At 38.8% G+C, this 21061-nt stretch overlaps 1 protein-coding gene across 5 annotated transcripts in view; it reads right to left on the bottom strand.

Annotated features, from left to right (window-relative positions):
- Nucleotides 1-21061, bottom strand: part of WDR7 (WD repeat domain 7) — a 351772-nt gene that overhangs the window by 86945 nt on the left and 243766 nt on the right. For all 5 annotated transcript variants that reach the window (XR_004001091.1, XM_030568068.1, XM_030568066.1 and 2 more), the window contains one exon: nucleotides 10967-11153. Coding sequence is in view for 4 of the 5 variants with exons in the window: in XM_030568068.1 (XP_030423928.1) it covers nucleotides 10967-11153 (187 nt within the window). In the remaining variant the exon portion in view is untranslated. The remainder of the gene's footprint in view (nucleotides 1-10966; nucleotides 11154-21061) is intronic.

Here is a 21061-nt window from a genome sequence, read left to right on the forward strand (position 1 = left end):
ACTGCTGGGAGCATAACAAACGCTCTGTTGGGTTCCTGGACAACAGCAGATCTTAACCTGTGGGTTGCAACCCTGAAGGTTGTTGCTGGCAGGTTTCTGTAGGACTGTAAGGCTGGTCCTTTTTTCCTGCTGGTCAGATGCCACAGGTCAGAACTTTGCCTTGTCTGAAGCATGAGCGAGTGGAATACTGATCATAGAAATGTGCTGGTATCAACTAGGGAGACTTGCACTTGAGAGGAACTCAAGAATACAACACTCCCTCTCCCAAGGATGAGAAAGAACACTGAAGGGGTCCCTCCAGCTCCTGAGGAACCTGGGAAGGCAGGTGAAAACGCTGCGTGTAAGGGAAAGCACTATGATGGAGGATGGAGTTTTATCGGCTCAACACACATTAGTAGCTAAGAGGGAGGCAAAGAGAAAGTGGAGCCCTCACCTCACAGGAGGGAGAGGAAAATCACCTACTCAGAGCTACCAGATAGGATTTTTAGGATGTGAAATCCAGGGGCAGGAGGTGGGAAAGAAGCATCTACCTTTTGGGTCACAGGAGGAGAAGGCTTTTTAAAACTAAAAGTGAAGATGCTTCCCCATAGGAACATGGAGCCTTCTTGAACACACACAGATTTTACATGTGCATTTCCTCCATCTGAGAGGATGAGATTTACATTAAAAAAATGAACAAATATCCAGCCATTGGGAGCTTTAATTTACTTTAATTTCTAGTTAACTTTTTGAAGCTTTGGGGAGCTCAGCTCTGCAAAAGAAAAAGAAGCAAAGAAGAATGTTCAGAACTACAGTGCACTTGAAGGTAACATGAAGAACAGAACGAGAGAGAGAGAGACACTTTAGGGTAACACAAAAGAGGCAGATGGGTTAGGGAAAAGGGAATTAGCAGAAGAGACCCATAACTCTCAATTTCTTGGCTTTTGTAAGGTGAAGTTAGACGCAAAGTTTGATTACTGCGTTTTTACATCAGCATGAATAATTGGTTTGGTTGCTATCTAATGTTGGTAGTCCATTGCTGATGATGAAGATGATATTGTTGCAATTCTCATCTATGGCTACGCATACGACTCTGAAGTCCGAACCCTGATGCACAGTGCCAGACGCACTGAGGGCACAGGAAATCTGTATCTATGATATTTGATTATACAGCTCTGTGGCCCCTGTCATGCAGACTGGAGATGATTTTGTTGATCCCCCTCAAAACTGTCACATGCTCATCTTATCAGACACCATCAGAGAGTCCTATTCTGAGCCATTTGCTCAAGTTCTTTGAGATTGATGCAAGCCTATTGAAGACTACTCTAGGCCTCTATCTAATAGCCAGCCAAACTTCAACAGTGCAGTAGTTTACCATTATTATTTCTAAAGCAGCCTAGTTAACTGCACAAGATTCAATACATGAAATTTCAGTATAAAAACAGTGTTTATTTTGTTCCATATTTCTGTATAAAAAGAGTGACCAAGAGGGAAACCAAACCCCTAAACTCACAGATTCCACTTAGACAATCAGTAACACAGAGGAACACCAAGCCATGTTCTCCTCCAACCCTTTATCAGCTATGAAACCATGACCAGGCTAGTAACCTTCTGCAAGAGAAATCACAAGGATGTGATTTTCCTTTGGGTCTTTCCTTGTTGTAAGGATGAAAAATGTGGCTGCTTTTGTGTCCCTTTCCTCCTGTGGCCGTTAGGTCAGACAGATACTTTTCAGAGGATGAAATGCTGCTGTACAAAAGGGATTGAGGGAAAAGCCAACACCCAGCAATTTTCTGTCACTGTGGCTTACACAACCAGACTGACACCATGAAGCAACAGAATGGGAGGAAACCGGGGCACCTATATTTCTGCAACATTGTAAAGAAAAGTCTAATTTAATTTACTCTTTTTAAAAGCAGTCTCTTGGATCTGAAGAAGTGAGGATTTTTACCCACAAAAACTTATGCCCAAATAAATCTGTTAGTCTTTAGGGTGCAACCGGACTCCTTGTTGTTTTTGTGGATACAGACTAACCCTGCTACCCCGATACACGAGTATTGATGGAGCTCAGTCCTTCTTATTTTATAATTCTGTCTCTATCTTTAGTCTGAATTTCAGCTTAATGCGAATTTAAAGGTTTAAAAAACTGAGCTTATAACTGAAATGGTGACAGATCCCTTGCTACTTCCAGGTTTAAAAGGGATTTTTGTAGCCCAAACAGATGGAAAGTCATCTAAGCCTCTTTAGAAGCTCTGTTCTCCAGCTCATGTTCTTCCTTTTTTTTCTAAATCCACAACTATCAACTGCAAAGGTTACATTCTAAAACTAATGCCCTATATTTGCAAACTAAAAAGGGAGTACTTAATTATTTGTACCGTTTATTCATACACACATTGAAAAGAATACAATGTTCTTAAATGTTGATAAAGCATTACAAAGTGATCCATATCAAACTGCGTTTTTTAATTCAAAGAAGAAAAATTATGGACAGCAACAATCCCTACAGTCCTCTATGCCTAGAAACCAAAGCCTAATTAATTCTAGAAAAATACTCTTAATCCTCATGAGTGAGCAGTTCCACTCAGCATGGCTAAAATAGTGTAATCTTTAGTGTGCGTATGTGGTTGGGGGGGGGAGGGGGCTGGACTAGAAGGGTGGAGGAGTTATCCAAAATTCTGCAGCACATCTCAGCTCAGAAATGTATTTTATTCAGCGCAACAAAGAAGATAAACACTGCATGTGTTTTTTTCTTTGTCAATAAATGTGAAGTGAATTTTTTTTAAAAGCACAAGCTTGACATAAAAGCTCCTTCAAAAAGTGTGCTTAACATCCCAGACAGAAGTAAGGCAGCTGTGCACTGTTATTGTGTACACGGTAAATCAGGCACAAAAAGGGGCAGCTCAGCAGGGTACCAGGAGGGTAAGATGCATACTTAACCCCCTGTACACACTGTTGCTCCATTTCTTTCCATAGTCCTTCTGAAGTCAGTACTGTACCTGTCATGGATGTAACAGGCCATTTTCAATCTAAATCTTGTTATAGATTAATAAGCAAACACTTTCTCGCTTATTATGCAATTTATCATGATGAAAATTGCATTGGGCTCCTCAAGGCTACATGCTGATACATTCATTTATTCTGTGCTCTGTGTATAGAGAGCCATACTAATCTTTATGACAGCTAAGGATGTAATAGCAAGACTAAAATTACTTTCTGAATAACTGTACTTGCTCAGTTTATATAAAAGTTTACATTTAAATACAGTATATCTTACCTGAATATTTTTAAAACCAGACCAAAGGGTATAAAATATTTTACATTTTATCTTCTAAAAATCAAACTAAGTTCAGACAAGAATTATTCATCTTATTCACATATTTTTCCATGTTAAATGGTACAAACCCACTCATTCTTTAAAATTTGTTTGGCCGATGTCTAAAAATATGCTATACAGTAACCTATCAATATTTATCTATAAACAGTGCAGAAGGAAGTTAGTCATCTGAAGACAGACACAGAATGAAAATTAGATGCATTTATAGAAGCAAGGCAACCTGCAGAGTTCATTATTGTCCACATTTTCTTAAATAGTTCACAATGATTCTAAACCACGGATAGTGCAGCAGTCTTGCAGAACTGCAAGTGAAATATAAAATGTAACACAAAAATGAATTCCATTTTGATACTAAAGAACACAGATTGTGAAAGTATACAGTGATGGTTTAATATTCTAGGAATGTTATTTCAATCAATTATTTAACAAAAACAGATTAAGAGTACCTTTAAAATATCTAATTGAAATACTGTGCATTTTTTATTTTATAGAGTTTATATTATCATCATGATTTTTTTTTTAATCTTTTTTCTCTTCTGGTACACTACTAAGATATAGTGGACTATACAGCTAGATGAACAACTCTCATTAAGATTTTTGCAAATAATGGACTTATTAAAAGTAAATGTTAAATCAACCAATCATTTTAAAATATTTAAAATATATATTAAAGCAGGTGAGAGATGAGTACTGAAAAAAGATTAATAAATGATTTAATGCATGCATTGTCTGCACATTGCCTTGAAATTGCAGTATACTGTTTAACTTATAAATTGGTATTTATATTATATTGTGAGCTTATACATTTTTGATCATCATAAATAATATTATATATATATATATATCTTCAGATCACATCTGTTAACAAAAAAATTAAATTATAAACAAATCTGTCACAATACTGAAACACACCTTATAAGTAGAAATTTAAAATACTGAACAGTTGAAGTTTAACTTTCAATACATTAAAAATATAAAATAAACAAAGAAAAAATGTTTGTTTTTATTCCAAGTGATATACCAGTAATTATATCTTATTTTTTGAGTCAATGATATTTAACTGACATTTGCAGTTATATTTCTTTTAACGTTATTTAATTCAAAAATCAAATACTAAAAACCTTAATTTGTAGTTGCAAAAAAACTACAATGCAGACACTTCTGAAAATATTCTAGAAGATAAAATGAATATTTACATATTTCTCCCAGAGTAGGAAGCTGATATTTTGTCACAATTAGAGGTTTATTTATTTATTTCACAGGATTCATGTAGTTATGAATGGAAACTAATCTTTTCTCAATAGACACCTGAGGTATAGCCACTAATATTATCCAGTATTAGTTATTAATTATTATTATTATTATTTTTTAGACAGGAAAGAGCACAGACAATATGAAATGTAACAATTCAGTTATATCTAATACACAAACAGACCACTCCATTATATATATATATATATAATGCCTTAATAAAATATAATTACACACACACAAAGGCACATCAAATTACAAGAACCTAATTTCCCATCCCTCCAGCATAAAGGTCCAGATTCGGCCACCCTTATTGCATGAGTCATTTCACAGTTATATATTTTATCATAATTATTTCAAATGGGATGATTAAAGAGTAAGGGACTACTCAGTGCACGTAAAAATGGTAGAATCTGGCCTGTGATCATTTAAACAACCCTGCACAAACCACAAGTACACCTCTACCTCGCTATAACATGACCCGATATAACATGGGTTCACGTATAGCATGGTAGCAGCTGGGCTAAGGCAGCGCTTTAAAGGGTCCAGGACTCTGGCTGCTGCAGGGAGTCCTGGGCCCTTTAAATCACTGCTGGAGTCCTGCCACCACTACCCCGGGACTGCGGCAGAAGGGCTTAGGCGGTACTTTAAAGGGTCCGGGGCTCCGGCTGCTGCGGGGAGCCCCGGGCCCTTTAAATCCTGCTGGAGCCCTGCTGCCCCTACCCTGGGGCTGTGGCGGCGGGGCTCCATCAGCGATTTAAAGGGCCTGGGGCTCCCCGCAGCGGCTGGAGCCCGGAGCTTTTTAAATCACCACTGGATCCCTGCCGCCCCTTCCCTGATATAATGGGGTTTCAGCTATAACGCAGTAAGGATTTTTGGCTCCCCACGACCATGTTATAGCAGGGTAGCAGTGTATTAAAAGAGAAACTGAGCAACTCAGAATATCAAATGAACGGATGCTGTATATGTACACTGCAATGGTGTGTAGAGTAAGGGGGAGGAGAGGGCGGAGAGAGGAGATACATTATGTGTGAGCAGATGCCACAAGCTTTTTTTCCTGTCATCTATCTAGGTTTATATACAGCACTCATCAACATGGAATTCAGGCATTTTGTCTAAGCCAGAGAAACCTGCAAATACAGATGAATGCTCCTACTCGTGTGACTAATGTTACTTAAATGCATTTGGCAGGATTGGATCCTATGTGTTAACCTGAAGTAGTCAGGAATTCTGATTCTAGGTAATTGCAGTTGCTCCAAGAGGACATAAGGCAAAAGGTGGCACATCAAATCGACAAATTCTGTAGTATTTAAATCCCTACATGCTAATAAGACCTGGAGATGCACTTACTGGATAATAAGCAGGAGATGCAGGACACAGATAAATTCTATAAACTATAGTTTAAGCTGTGAAATATTAGAATATATTTTCCCATAATAGTATATTTATGTGTTTATGTCTATTTCAAGGAATTGAAATTTTAGTCGTATGAGAGAAGACAATTGATTATATGAACTAGCACCCTACCAGTCCATAAAATGATGCCATATAACTCATCTTCCTTGCCAGTCAATAAGACCAAGGCCCCACTCCCTCTCTGAATGCCTTCACCCTCTTTACTTCTCCCATTGCATCAAGATTTTTATCTTTGACTTCAAGGCCCTGAATATTTCTTCCCCTCCCCAATTTTTGCCCTTTTCTCTTTTTATAGCAATTTTGTCCCCTCTGCTCTGCCACTTACTCTAGCCTTGTTATACATTATGCTTTCTTCTCTCACAAACATCTCCATGATCTCCACTGTTGCATCCATATATTTGGTCCATACTCCTGAGATGACCCTCTCCCTCCTTTAAATTCCTGTGCGTGACCCACTTCTGATGTGATTGCTACAGAAGATTAGCTGGATGAAAGGCAGTAGGGTGACTTGGGATAATCTTTGTATTTTTCATAACTCACACACACACACACACACACACAGTTATTAAAACTTCATAGTATCAGGGTTTGAGCAACCACTAACTATCTTCTCTGTTGGTTGTAACTCTTTCCTCTACCCATTCTCACTGCTTTGTCTTTTCAGCATGCATTATTTTATCTTTTTTATAGCACCCAACACAATGTGAGCACTACTGCAAACAAATAAATCATAGCTCTATCTCAAAATTCCTTCCTTGATACAAACCTTCGATTTGCCTTCACCTTGCATAACTTTGTCTTTATCTTAGACTCAGAACCTCTCACCTCCTCATGCATTCCCCACATTGCTACATTCATCTTATACTGGCTGCCGGAGCTGCGGGCGGGATTTAAAGGGTCCAGAGCTCCCGCGGCTGCGGTTAACCCCGAGCCTTGCCGGGCTGGGGCCAGGATTTAAAGGGCCCGGAACCCCTGCCGCTGCTGGGAGCTCTGAGCCCTTTAAATCTGTCTGCAGCCCAGCTGCCAGAGCTGCGGGCGGGATTCAAAGGGCTGTGGGCTGCCCGCAGCCGTGGGACCTCTAAGCCCTTTAAATCTCAGCCCCAGCTCGGCCGCCGGAGCCGCGAGCGGGATTTAAAGGGCTCTGGGCTCCTCACAGCCGCAGGAGCTCCGAGCCCTCTAAATCCCGGCCCCAGTCTGGTCGCCAGAGCTGCGGAAGGGATTTAAAGAGCTCTGGGCTTCCCGCAGCCGCGGGAGCGCTGAGCCCTTTAAATCCCGGCCTCAGCCCAGCCGCCCGAGCCGCGGGTAGGATTCAAAGGGCTCTGGGCTGCCTGCTGCGGCAGGGAGTCCAGAGCCCTTTAAATCCCTGCCATTGAAGCCAGTGCAGTCTGGCATGGTATACTGGCTCTTGCCGGTAAGCCATACCGGCTTACTTTCACCTCTGCTGGTTAGCCAGTGATGAAATGCAAGGTTCAACTGCCTATAATTGCCCCATTACAGAAGACTCAATGGAAAACTACCAAAGACAACCGCAAATAATCAAAACCAGTTGGTGGTAAAAAAGAAGCATTATAACAGATGGGGATCGCCCTGGATATGAATAAAGACAAAAGACTGTTTCAGTATAACTAGAGTGAGGAGAAGCACTCTGGAACCATTCACAAAGACACCTTACTGAGCAGAGGTGTTTTTCATGAATGATTAGATCTTGCTTCCTGTGAAGCCAGTCAGCTCTGTAACAGACTGAACTTTGGGGAGATGGAGGTCAGGGGGGAGAACCTACTTATAAGATAATGGGGTCACATAATAAATTGTAGACCCTCATTCACATTTTATTATTTTATTTTGTATTGTAACCATTTGTTTCCATCACTCTCTCTTGCTTCTCATGTAATCTCTATTCTTTATTAAATAAACCTTCTTTTGTTTCATTATAAGTGCTGTGTATTATACAGGGGCGGCAGTTAAAGTAAAACTGGTACGAGGACCTGGGATTTCTGTGAGAAACCAGTGTCTGCGGTTGGATATCACAGGGGAATGCTTCAAGGGGACTCAGGGACTGAGGTGCACCTCTTGCTAACCTGCAAGGCAAACACAGGGCTGGCATAGTCTGGAGTAGAGTGGCTTGAGTGGCTGACAGGCTGGTGGTGTTAGGGAGCTAGCACCCAGTCACCACAAGCAAGACTACCTCACATTGGAGGCAGAGGGGTAAGGATGTGAGTTACAGCCCTTTGTACCCTGAGAACCATCACAACCACCTCCACTGACATCCTCATTCTTCTTTCAATTACTTTTTATATGGCTTCCCTAAGCCCCAGTCCCCTAGATCTAACACAATGCTGCTGCCTGCATTCTCATACGAACAAACATTCCCAATCGCACACCTCCATCCTCAAACAGCTCAACTGGCTTATCATTCATTCAGGATTCAGTTCAAAATTGCCTCCTTGTTGATAAACGCTCTCCCAGGGCTTGTTCTAGCTTACCACATAGACCTTGTCTCCTTATACTCTCTTCTACTAACCTTTCACTCATTAGCATATGCACCCTGGAAGTAAATAGGCTGCATCCGTCTGGGTGGTAGAAATATTGGGACCACTGAGTAGAATCTGCTGCACCAGAGTCTAAGCAATGACACGACTCTTCCCCTTATCCTTTGATTAGACAATGATAGGCAGTACTTTGGGTCATTTAAATGCAGTGGCAGCTGCCACAGATCCTGCCCAATGATTTTAAGCGCCCCTTTTCCCATAATCTGCCCAGCCAAAACCTCCTCTCTGTAGGCTTCAAGCATAGATGAGGCAGAACAGCAGCTGGGATCTCAAATACAAAGGATTGGTCTGCTTCCCACACCATTCCCATGTCTTTCCTGTGAGAGGTCCACCTCCTTGGCTTCTGGTCATAGTGGTCTTTTAGTTCTTCACTGGGGGCCCTGTCATGACAATCGGGCCTATAAAATTACCTGAACCATGAAGCTCAACTGTAAAAATTAGGTAAAAGTTCATAAGATGTTACAGTAACCTACAATAACAAATGTTGATGGGAAAAGGTCCAAAGGGATACAGAATAACTGAATTAGGCTAGACAAAAAAGCCGAGTTGATATAATTCAAGGACTGCATTGAAATTATGCTGGTTAAAAACCAGGAGGTGGGGAGCCAGAAGTTAATAAGCCAAAATCGGTATGTTGGCTATTAGTCCTAACTGGTGGACAAAATAATGAGAGGATGGCTGTTCCATCCACCACTCCATTTTTGGGTCCTTACAAGAAAGATTTTCTGGGAAAGTACAAAAGAAAAACAACCACAAAAAGAACAGAACGAAAGGACAGATGGATGCTACTAGAGTAAGCTTCACCATCATGGCTGTCAACCCCACTGTTTCCTGGGACCTCAAGCCTTCATCAGCCTGATCCTGAGAGGTGTCCTGACCAGAATAAACCAGAAATAGAGGGACCCAGATAACAAATTGCCACCACTATACCAGTTACAGCTGAATTCCTATGAAATCTTAAACAACAAACAAACAAAAACTATCCGATATCAACATAATCACAGGATTTCAAGTTATGGAAACAAAATTTAGTTATTTAATTCACCATACATCACAGTACCTGAGGACAAACAAACACCAGAGGATTAGAGAAGGATGGAGGAACCTGGCTCTATTTCATTGGTTTTGTGAGTTTCAAATAAAGTTACAGGATTGGATTGAACTAAAGTATTTTCAGGAGAAATTACTTATAATAAAGAAAAACTAATATAAGTTTTAAAAAGAAATTCTTGCAGCATTTTACAAACCAGTTTTGAAGACATATTTTGAGAAAGTTTTAAACATGGGTTGTTGTGTAGATATAAATTTAGTGGTTTTTTACAATGGGACATACCATACACTATTATTTTGAAAAAAATATTATTGTGAAAAATATTTATTTTGAATTTTACCTCAAATTGGCAGTTTTACAAGAGAAATCTCTTTTTGATCTGATGAATTGCAAATACCAATTTAGAAGGTGGATTATGTGCCACACAGAACAAAAGATGCATACTATAAGACAGTCTAAAGTATAAATCCCTATTTAGGTTAGCTTAACAAGCTGGTTTTTTGACCCAGGAGACAGTTTGTGGTCTATTGAGTTCATAATCTCTTAGGGATGTTTAAATCCACAATTTACTGAGATGCTAACCATGCACACCAAGTTTAGTTGAGGAAAGTATAAAAGTCTAAATGGTCACAGAAAATAATTGTGTCTACATGTAATAAGCAGTATTTCTAAATAAAACAAACAGCTTTTTCTAAAATGTATTTTCTAAAATACCCAAAAGATATTAGCTCACAGTATACATTTAATGCTGCACAACAAAAATATGCTTTTGAAAATAGGAGCAAAAAAAAAAAAAAAGCTTTTGGAAAATACTAGCTTTTCAAGTACAAGAACATACCCTATGTGACTAGGCCTTTCCCCTTCTGAGGCTGTATCTACACTAGAGGCATGACAGCACCATCGCTATGGCACTGTAGCTCTCCTTCAATAAACCCACAGTATGGAGCAGATGACAGCAATGGAAGGGGATTACCCTTTGCAGTAGGAACTCCCTTGAGCGATAGTAGCTAGATCAACAGAAGCATTTTTCTGTCGCCCTGGCTGCATCCACAGTAGGTGTTAGGTAGACTTAGCTCTGGGGCTCAGGGATATCTTTTTTCACACCCATTAGTGCTGTAACTATGTCAATCTAAATTTTAAGGCCTGAGATTACACATCAGAGCCAGCGGAGACAACAAAAACAAGTCAACTGTCGTATATCAGTAATTTTAATTTTGGTGTTGTTGGTACAAATGCCAGATTTCAAATTACTCAAACTCAAGGGGGCTTCCTCCCCAGTTAAATACAATGGTTATGTCTGTATTTTCATGTGTGTTAACTTGTGCAATAAAGCAGAACAGAACAGAACAGAACACACACACACAAAATTATGGATTAAATACATACTTTGAAAGTTGCTTCTCAGCATCAGCACAGAGCTCCAAAAGGCCCATTAATACAGCGGAGACATCCATGTAAGGCTCCCATACTGTAAAACCTCGCCCAATCAGATCAATGGCAGTTCTGCGGATGGTGCTGTGTGGAGGAAGTTTGGGGCTTGGTGGTTGTAGCAGAAGGAATGTCAAAGCTTTACCTACCATACAAAACAGGATAAAATCTAGTATAATAAAAAGAAAACTAGTGAATTGATTCTGCTTTGTTATTTTTAAGAAGTTACCATGAATAATAGTATGGAAATCTACTCATAGAATACAATACAATATTAGATCCATATGCTGTAAAAGCTTTCAGTGGACAAGTCCAGTGAAGTCAGTGAAAGGAGAGATGCATAGTGCTGCCTATATCAATTATATTAATTGACCATAACCTCTATGGTGCATAACCATTTTTCTGTTGTGTGTTTGTATAGAGCCTAGCACAATCATACCATGATAGCTAGGTGTTGCTGCAATAAAAATAATTATTACAAATACAAAATATTATATCAAATCGTTTGCTGGATCAGGGCCCTATTTAATATAAGATCTTTCCAGTAAATGGTATGTCAACCCTCTAGCGAATTAAATAGTCCAATCACAGATTTAAAATAAGTAGGCGGTGAGAGAATGAGAGGAAAAAGTGTACCAAGGAAAAATATGCTCTAAAATGAGGCAGAAAGATGCAGGAAAGTTTTTCTAGCTAAAAGGAAATGGCAGTGGGGAAGGTTTTTCCACCAACACATGTCAGACTAGGAACCCAGACAAAAAGTGATAACCCTTCTATAGGATTTTTGCCTGTAAAATGTAATAAAGAATTATGTGCCTAATATAAAACTCTTTAGGATAGATAAACTATAGGAAGGCAATAATTTTCTATTAGAGTCTATACTAATATTTATAGACTATTGATTCCATCCATATTGTATTATTTCGGTAGGACTATTCGTAGCAGGGCCAGCTACCTCCTGCATGTCCCCTTGTGACCTGGGGTCATGCTGCAGTACCCAGCCTCAGTTTCCTGTCTCTGATAACCAAATAACTTCATGCAAGCTCTCTTCTCTCAATAATACCTCTCCTTGGAGCTGGTTTATTATTATAAGCTAGTGCAAAATAGTGCATAACAAAGTCCAACCTAAAATCAGATTAAAACAGTGAGTTAATTTGCATTAATTTGATTTCATGCAAACTTGACAGCAAAACCACTGTAAGTTTAACCATGTTAAGGGAGTCAGCATCTTTGCAGTTGCTTATTATCCTTCTTGAACTTGGGGAAATATGTACCTAGGTCAGAAACTGCAGCCATTTTATGGTAAGAAGTTGAACACCTAAAGACAGGTGGCATTCAGCCAAAAATATATTGTAAACAAGTTTCAAATGTATAGCATGGACTGCATGTATATCGTTCCTTTAAATCTCATATAGTACACCTCTACCCTGATATAACACAACCCGATATAACATGAATTCAGCTATAACGCAGTAAAGCAGCGTCCGGGGGGCGGGGTTACGCACTCCAGAGGATTAAAGCATATTTGATATAACGCGGTTTCACCTATAATACGGTAAGATTTTTTGGCTTCCAAGGACAGCGTTATATTTCATTAATTTTCAAACCAAACAGTCCTGAAAATATGATTTTACTGGGCTACAAGATCACCAATTAAAAATTCTATTTCTGTGTGACAAATTTGTAACTACTGTTTTTTTAAAAAGCCCTTAAAATTACTAGGACTAAAAGAGATTACAGGGTATTTTTAACAGGCTGCATTTCACAGCACTTTGTGCATAGTCAATTATTTCATTTTCCCGTGTAGTCAGTAAGCAAGGGAGAGATAACTGAAAAGCTCTTATAGACATTAATAGGAAGAAGAAAAAGATTTATAAAACCTGTAAATAATGTTTTAGAAGCAAGATTTTTAATTAGACAATTAAAAAAATTAAAATTGACAGCATCTTTTTAAATGATCACAACATTATGTAAAGCACATTATGCTCTAGCCACGCACATGATGTAGCTTTCAACATTCCACTGCAAACACTTTTAGCAGCTTAACCACAATCTACTGTAAGTCATATTGATTTTTGGTCAGAATTGTGGCTAGAGTTGGTAGCATTTTTTATGACTTTTTCAGACTTATTTTTACTGTTTTTCAACCAGCTGACAGAGGTGGCTGAAGTGTTTTTTGGGGAAAAAAGTGACCATTTTCCAACCAGCTTTAATTGTGTCTGTCTCATCAGGATATACGTTCTATCCTTTACTTAAAAGATCCCTTATGACATCATCTGAAGAATCAGGCTTTCAATCTAAGTGAACAGTGCTGTCTGGGGATGTAACTTTGCTGAATAATATTGCAAAAATGGAGTAGTTTCCTAAGTGTAAAGGTGTATTTCACCAGCATTTCCCTTAAACTTAATCCCATCATGACAATTACTCATGGGCAACGCTTGATTTACTTCGATTAAAAGCTGCTGCTGTCAGCTCCTCAGATGATGTCAGAAAGCCACATTGGCCTTCTCTCCATACTGAGACTTCTGTAGGCAGCTTCCTCACATGAAGCAAAAAGAGAAACTTGCCAGTGGGAAATTTCTTGACAGTCTGATACATGGAGGCAGCGAGCTCAGGAAACATGCTCACTTGTCTTAAATACGTCACAGCAGCGTGTTAGAAAGTGAAATGACAGAAAAGGAAGAATCAGCAATAGTCAAATGAAAATTCTTTGTCTGCACTGAGCTGCACAGAAGGCAGCTGCTGCTATAAAGGAGTGATTTAGGAACCGTATACACAAGGAATAGCTCTACAGCAAAGGTAGATCTGGGCATCAGAGTAGCCTCTTTTCTCCCTTTCAGGAATGGCCAGAAGCCCCATGAAAATTTCTCATACTGAAACTTCCCCTATCATGCAATAAGCATGACAATAAACAACACGCTGAATAGCCAACAAAGGAAAATTACTTGTGATCCATCCATAACATTCTTTTTCTGCTTGCCATCTGGCAGTGCGTAACACTCACTTCCAAAATCTTGCTAACTGCACCAGTGTACTGTACCAAATTAAAGTACCAAATAGAGACTGATGAACCCTTGGATATATTGTTAATATTGGTTTATCTTAAAATATTACAAATATTTCACAAAGCAGGAATGTCCTGAATATACATGAAGAAACAGCTACCAATTACCTACCAATGTCAGAGGCTGAACAGTAGACCGAGGAAAAGAAGGTCACATTAAAAATAATGCTACATTAATTAATAGCTCAATTACAATGACAACCCTTTGAGATTACATATTATATGCACTTTAAAACCAAATGAATTTCTGATGATTTATGTTATTACAATGAATGCCAAATGAATTAATAATGTGTTACCAAGTGAATGAAGTCCTTCCCCCAGAAGTGCAGGTCACAGAGTACAGGTGGCATGGTGCCATATTGTATCCTTCTCTCTCTGCTTCAAGTGATTGACTTTAATAAAAAGGAATTCAAGTATAACAAAATATTTTACTTGTAAGGCAGGGAAAATAACTATTTGCAATGGCTGTCACTCAACGTTAATACAAATCTATACCTGTAGTTTTGGGTTTTGTTTTTTTTTTAATTTCTACCTTGTGTCACATTTGATTACCAAGTGAAGAAGCCAAAAAGGTTACATTAAGGGCCAAATTCTGGCTGCCAAATGAACATGGGTGCCTGTCAGAAAAGCCTAAGGTAAAGGAAAGCTGGGCAAAAGTTTTCCACCCCAATTCTGGGTCACCATAAAACCCACCAACACACCATTCGCAGGGCCGTATATGATAGCAGCTGTGCAGAAGGCATCTTGAGGATAGGGCCTTGGTATTAGGTGGTGTCCTCTATCTATTCGAGTGAATCAGTCACCTGACTCAGCCATAGTAACTACGCTGGAGAGTTTGCCCAAAGGGTGTAAATACCCTGCAGGTTATGGAGTTCGACCATGCAAGACTCCAGTGTGTGATTGCACAGGGAAAATTTGGAGTGGAACAGGAGCAGGAAGGTGAAGAAAGGGTAGAGCTGTGGGGCAGAGGTCACTGCCCCTACAAAACATGGATGTTAGAGCTACTGGACACACCATAGCCACAGGGATTTAGCAGCAAACGCAGAGAGTATGTCTACACTGCATTTAAACATCCACATCTGGCCCGTGCCAGCTGACTTGGACTCATTGGACTCAGGCGGGGGGCTGTTTAATTGCAGTGTTGTAGAAGTTCAGATTCAGGCTGAAACCTGGGCTCTGAGACACTGCAACGGGGGAGGAGCCCAGAGCTTAGGCACCAGCCCAAGCCCAAATACACCTCTACCCCGATATAACGCTGTCCTCGGGAGCCAAAAAATCTTATGTTATAAGTGAAACCGCGTTATATCGAACTTGCTTTGATCCGCCGGAGTGTGCAGCCCTGCCTCCCTGGAGCACTGATTTACCGCATTATATCTGAATTCGTGTTATATTGGGGTAGAGGTGTGTCTACCTGTTAGCTCAAACCCTGCAAGCACAAGTCAGCTGACTGGGGCAAGCCGCAAGTTTCCCTAGGAAGAGCATTCTTGGGTCCCAAGATACCCTTCAGTGCACAGCCCAAACGCAAGCTGTGCACTTAAGGTGTTGCCTGAAAGTTAGCAAGAAGAGACTTTGTTATAAAATTTCACACCCCTACTGGTGCCTCTCAGAAACTGATTATTTGATTATGGCACATAAATGAAAGACATTTTAAACTGAGAATCCATGTACAAAAAGAAAGTTGTGCAGTTTTACTTAGCCCCACTTTTGTGAACCCATCCTAAATTGATCTCTTCACTGGCAATCTCTTCACACATTTCCACACATCATTCAGACCTCAATGTATTGCATTTATCTGATTTTGACTGTTGGCTATTTGGAGCAGAATCCCTGCAATTTTATGTTTTGTGAAGCACCGAGTACATGTAAGACTCTTCAGATAACACAATAACTTCAGATTTTGTTTGAGATTTGCTGTATTGCAGTTAACAGCTAAATGCAACTACTAATAGTGACTGCCTGACTATAGAGTCTTTTGATCAAAGAATAACACTACACCATCATCAGTTTCTACTGTTTAATGTAAAGTAAATTTTTCACCTTTCTTTTCTGCCTTTTTAAAATGACAATAATTAGAAAAGAGAATGATCCAGCCAAGAACTCAGCATATTAAAAGCCAAGTCCAGATTCTGCATGCTCAATAATTATAATTATGAATTTTACTTTAAACAGTCTCTATTAAAATAAAAACAATTAACTAGTAACTGTTTATAAAATGTGAATGACAGCTAAAAAGAGTAAAATTCCTAGGTAAATGTAATTTATCATTATTGCTGTGTAATTATACATTACCCCTTTTAATAACATTACTGTAGATAGTTATAGTGGTAGAGATAAAATATTGATTTTTATGGGTTTTTCTCCAGGCAGTTCTTAAAACGAGACTTCTCCAAGTTGCTTGTTTTTTTTTATTGAACAAACTGCTCACCACATTTAGCAGTTTACAGTAGCTAACAACTGACTTGCCTTCTTATGTTAATCTGTAAATATGCAGTCAAAGAGTAGTAACTGTTGCTTCTTGATACACACATTAAGCTATGAATCATGTGCTTTAGTTTACTTTAATTTTATTTCCTAGACATTGAGTCCTATAAAAAAGTGCCATATGCAACAAACAGTAGCACATTGATTAAATACATGCTTCCTTTAGAAAAATACTCTATATATTTCTCTTGTCAACATTTATTTTGTTTAAATTGAGCTACAGAAAAAAAAGATGAACTAAAGAAAAGTCACTCTGCTGCCAGTTTCTCAGTCTGGACATCTTTGTTTAAGGTTTGACTTGGCTTAAATGAACGAATTAATATTGACAAAAACATCAACTAAGCTAATGAGTTGTTAGTTAAGGCAATAAACATGTCACATTAGAGTCAGCGCAGTAAAGAGGTAATTAGCCCTGGAAAAGCTCCGCTGATTGGATCTGTTGAGATCCTTTGCTCTTAACCTTTGAGTCCATTATCTAGTGCAGGACAAGTAGTGGCTATGCTAATGTGAATTCGCCAATACACATCAGCCTTGCTACAGTAGCCAAAGACTGCATTAGCAACTCTGTGCTGATGCTGGTGTGTTGCTATTCATAAGATGTCTATTAACAAATATGCTAACTCCGAAAATGATACAAACCTCGCTGTACAGACAAATGTGCAACATAAAAAGTAGAATGTGATTTAGTAAATGACTCTCCTATATCATTTACATAAAAATGTGGTTTTATGCCTGATATTTTATTTAAAAGCTGCAAATAGATGGTGATATAGAAACCAGTACATTAAGTGGGTAACAGCAATTTTGTGACTGGAAGTAGCTGACCATCCTTTTTAGCTTAGAAGAAAGTTTTTCATTGATCATGTTTCTCCATCTTCAATTGGGATTTGCTCTCCCCTGCATGGAAATGTCTAGTGGGGTGGAGGGGACACTGGGTGGGGGAGGGGAGGAGAGAGGAGCAGCGGGCAGGCAGACAGGATGGTTGAACTTAACATTTAAGAGTGTTTTAAAATACATTGGATAGGTACAGTAAAGTTGTAAGCAAAAAGTTCCAGTCTTGATGGTTTTGTACCCTTTTTCAGATCTTGCACAATTATTTCTCTACATGCACACTGGGAACGTCACAGGGAGTGATGGGTAATGAAGGAAAAGAGAAGCTAAAAATGAGAAAGAAATCAGAACAGTTGGCTCCAAGCCAAACAGAGAGGGACTATGAGTAAGTAAACAAATTTTAACAGTAAATTAAATCTTTACCTCTTTAAAACTTAAGTTGAATTTGTGACTGGGTAACTGTAACTTGCATCACTAGAATATACACAAATAATTCCACGTTATTGTTAATAATACTTTGCACTTCAATAGTGCCTTTCATTTTTAGGACCTGTGTGTGCTTTACAAACAACTTTGGATGATAAGTATTATTATTTCCATGTTACAGATAGGGAAACAGGTTAAATGACGTGCCCAACGTTAGGCAGAAAATCAGTGACAAAGACATGAATAGAACACTGATCTTTGTTTCTTAAGCCTGGTCTAAACTAAATCTGTAAATTGACCTAAGTTACGCTACTTCAGTTACATAACTCAAGTTGACGTAACTTAGGGTACGTCCAGATTACCTGTCGAATCAGCAGGTAGCAATTGATCTATCGGGGACTGATATCGCAATCTCGTCTAGACGTGATATATTGATCCTCAAACGTGCTCCCGTCGACTCCAGAACTCCACCAGGGTGAGAGGCGGAAGCAGACTCAACGGGCGAGCCGTGGCCATTGATACGATGCCGTGAGGACGGGAGGTAAGTCAAAATAAGATACGTAGCTGAAATTGTGTATCTTACATCAACTCCCGCCCCCCAGTGTAGACCAGGCCTTAGGTAGACTTAACGCAGTGTCTACACTGTGTAGTGTCGAGGGGAGATGCTCTCCCGATGACTTGCCTTTCGGGGAAGTGGAGTACAGATGTTGATGGGAGAGCGCTCTGCCATTGACTTAACTTGTCTTCACCAGACCTGCTAAATCATCATTGCTTCATTGATTGCCAAAGTGTTGATTTAAACAAGTATAGACAAGTTTTCAGTCTTGTGCTTAGCCACTAGACCAAGCTCTCACTAAACAAATATGAAAGACATCAGCCATGCATATTAACTTGTTTCATTTTTTTTTCAGTATTTATAGTGACAACTCCCCTCCTCTATCCTCCCCTCTTTATATTTTGTGTAGCTTTCTGGGAGAATGATGAACAGCAGTTAGAGCAAATCACTTAATTTCCCTGGATGAAATTATGATGATGAGGGAATCAAATTCTTAGACAATTAACGAGATGCAAGACCTATCCCAAGAAGAAAAGGGGTGCAAGGCCACCCTCTATATAATCTCAATGCAGAGAATTTCAGCTATGTGCATCAGTCTACTCATCTATTAGGTGGGTATAAGATGACTTTTCTCTCTTTTGGGGGAGGGATTTGTTAGGCCTAAATTAATGGATTGAAGATCCTCCAATGAAATAATTATACTAAGTATAATCATTGTAACTGTTTACTGACAACTTATCTCTGTTTTCCTGGAACTTCCTTCAAGTCTAGAAGTAATTTATTTCAGACATTGACACTGATTTTCCACAACTAATTTTGTGATCATCTAGACTCTTCTCTTTTGACCTAAGCCAACGTGTGTTATGCATCATTCTCATGAAAAGATGGGAAGGCAGCAACTTTTAGGGACTCACAAATGGCAGTGACAGGATTTCAAAATTGTGTGTGTGAGATTTTCTTTTCTTTTTTTACAAACATGCTTGTACTTTACATTAAGGGTAGTCAGCATAGCAAAAGCTGTGCATAGGCTCGTCTACATGAGCTAGCTCAAATCCAGCTGGTATGAGTTACAGCAGCAGAAAATACAGCACAACGTCGACCTCAGTGGGTGTAGTACAGGTCTGGCACAGACCCTGGGTACATACTCGGCTCAGTAGCCCACGCTGAGCGCATTGCTGTGCTGTCTTCACAGCTACTGTTACTCACACTAGACGGTTTCAGGCTAGCCCAGGCACAACTTTGGCTGTCCAGATATACCTTTAGAAGCCATGATGTGTGTTATGCGTGTTCAAAAAATTCCTGTGACCGACACAACAATTAAGGGTACTTTTTGTTCGGAATAAAATGCAGTATGGAATTAAAATGGGAGCTGCTCCTAAATAGGAACAGAAAAACAACATGTTTTAAAATGATCTACAATGCCTATACTCAAACTCCACGTCAAATGACAAAACCCATCACCAATGCTGGTCTGTAGACACATTGTATATTTTGGATGCTTTTATTAAATGCTGTGTCATTAACAGACTCTCGCTTGGAAGATCCTCAGGTGGAAAATTAGATGAATAAATAACTTCAAAAAGCCTGAATTACTGTGCACTACTATCTGTATCAGCTGTGTTTATCTGAGCACTGCATACGCAAAGTGTGCAAAGAATTATACTGCATTCTCATATATCTGCTTAATCATTTTGTGCCATGTTTCATACATTATACAGTGATTTAAAATTAATTCCTCTTAATGTTTTAGATAAACTAAATTTGGTTTCAGTCAGGGCCAAATCCGCATCTACCTGCCACACTGAGGTGTGGGGAACAATAGACATTTACTGTACAGTAATCATAACTACTATCTAGCTCAGTCTGAGTAATTTCAAAAGAGACAGGAAGCAATTAGCAGTCTCGTGTCTTATTGGTCAGACCACAGTTGTAATATTTTTGACTCCTGCTCTTCTTTCACTTATGAATATATATAGCCCTTTCTATCATAGATGGCAGAGAAGGTTTAATGCATCTCTAGAAAACTATCTATATAAAACAATCTTTGCTTATTTTGTCATTATTACCTAATATTTTAAATGCAAATATAACCTTGAATTGAGAAAAAATGCTCATATAACAGCACTGAGAAAAAATGTAGACTCTTATTTTCTTAGTGAAATTAACACAAATAATATATCTATATCTATCTCTACATATACACATACACACACTTCTTATTATTTGATTAATGACTGATTAAAAAGTATTTTAAATTAATTTAGTAGTTGTTGGTGTATCTAGTTTAGATGCATAAGAGTACAATTAAAAATTGTCAAAATGTGTATGTTAAGGAAGGCTTTCACAATTCACTTTTTTTATTTCTGTGCAATTTTAAGGACAAAGGTTGTTTTTAAAACTGTCAAAATCTTAATACTCTGATGATTTCAGAGCAACGAAGATTAACTATTATGAAAAATATATTGATAGCATCCTATTAAACCTATTCTGCCTTCATATCCTATACAATATTACTGGTTTCAGCTGGCTTTCCCGGAGTGCAAGTGAACACTGAATTTGCCTTGCAGTTTATAGCAACCTCTCATGAGCTTGAAAATTAAATGTTTCTTTATTAAATACTTTCCCCTATGAGATTTACAGTCTTTTATTGTAGGACTGCTAGAAGTTGTAACTATTTGAACATGGAAAGCCCAAA

This window comes from Gopherus evgoodei, chromosome 6, assembly GCF_007399415.2.
Source record: "Gopherus evgoodei ecotype Sinaloan lineage chromosome 6, rGopEvg1_v1.p, whole genome shotgun sequence".
In the NCBI taxonomy this organism is placed as follows: domain Eukaryota; kingdom Metazoa; phylum Chordata; order Testudines; family Testudinidae; genus Gopherus; species Gopherus evgoodei.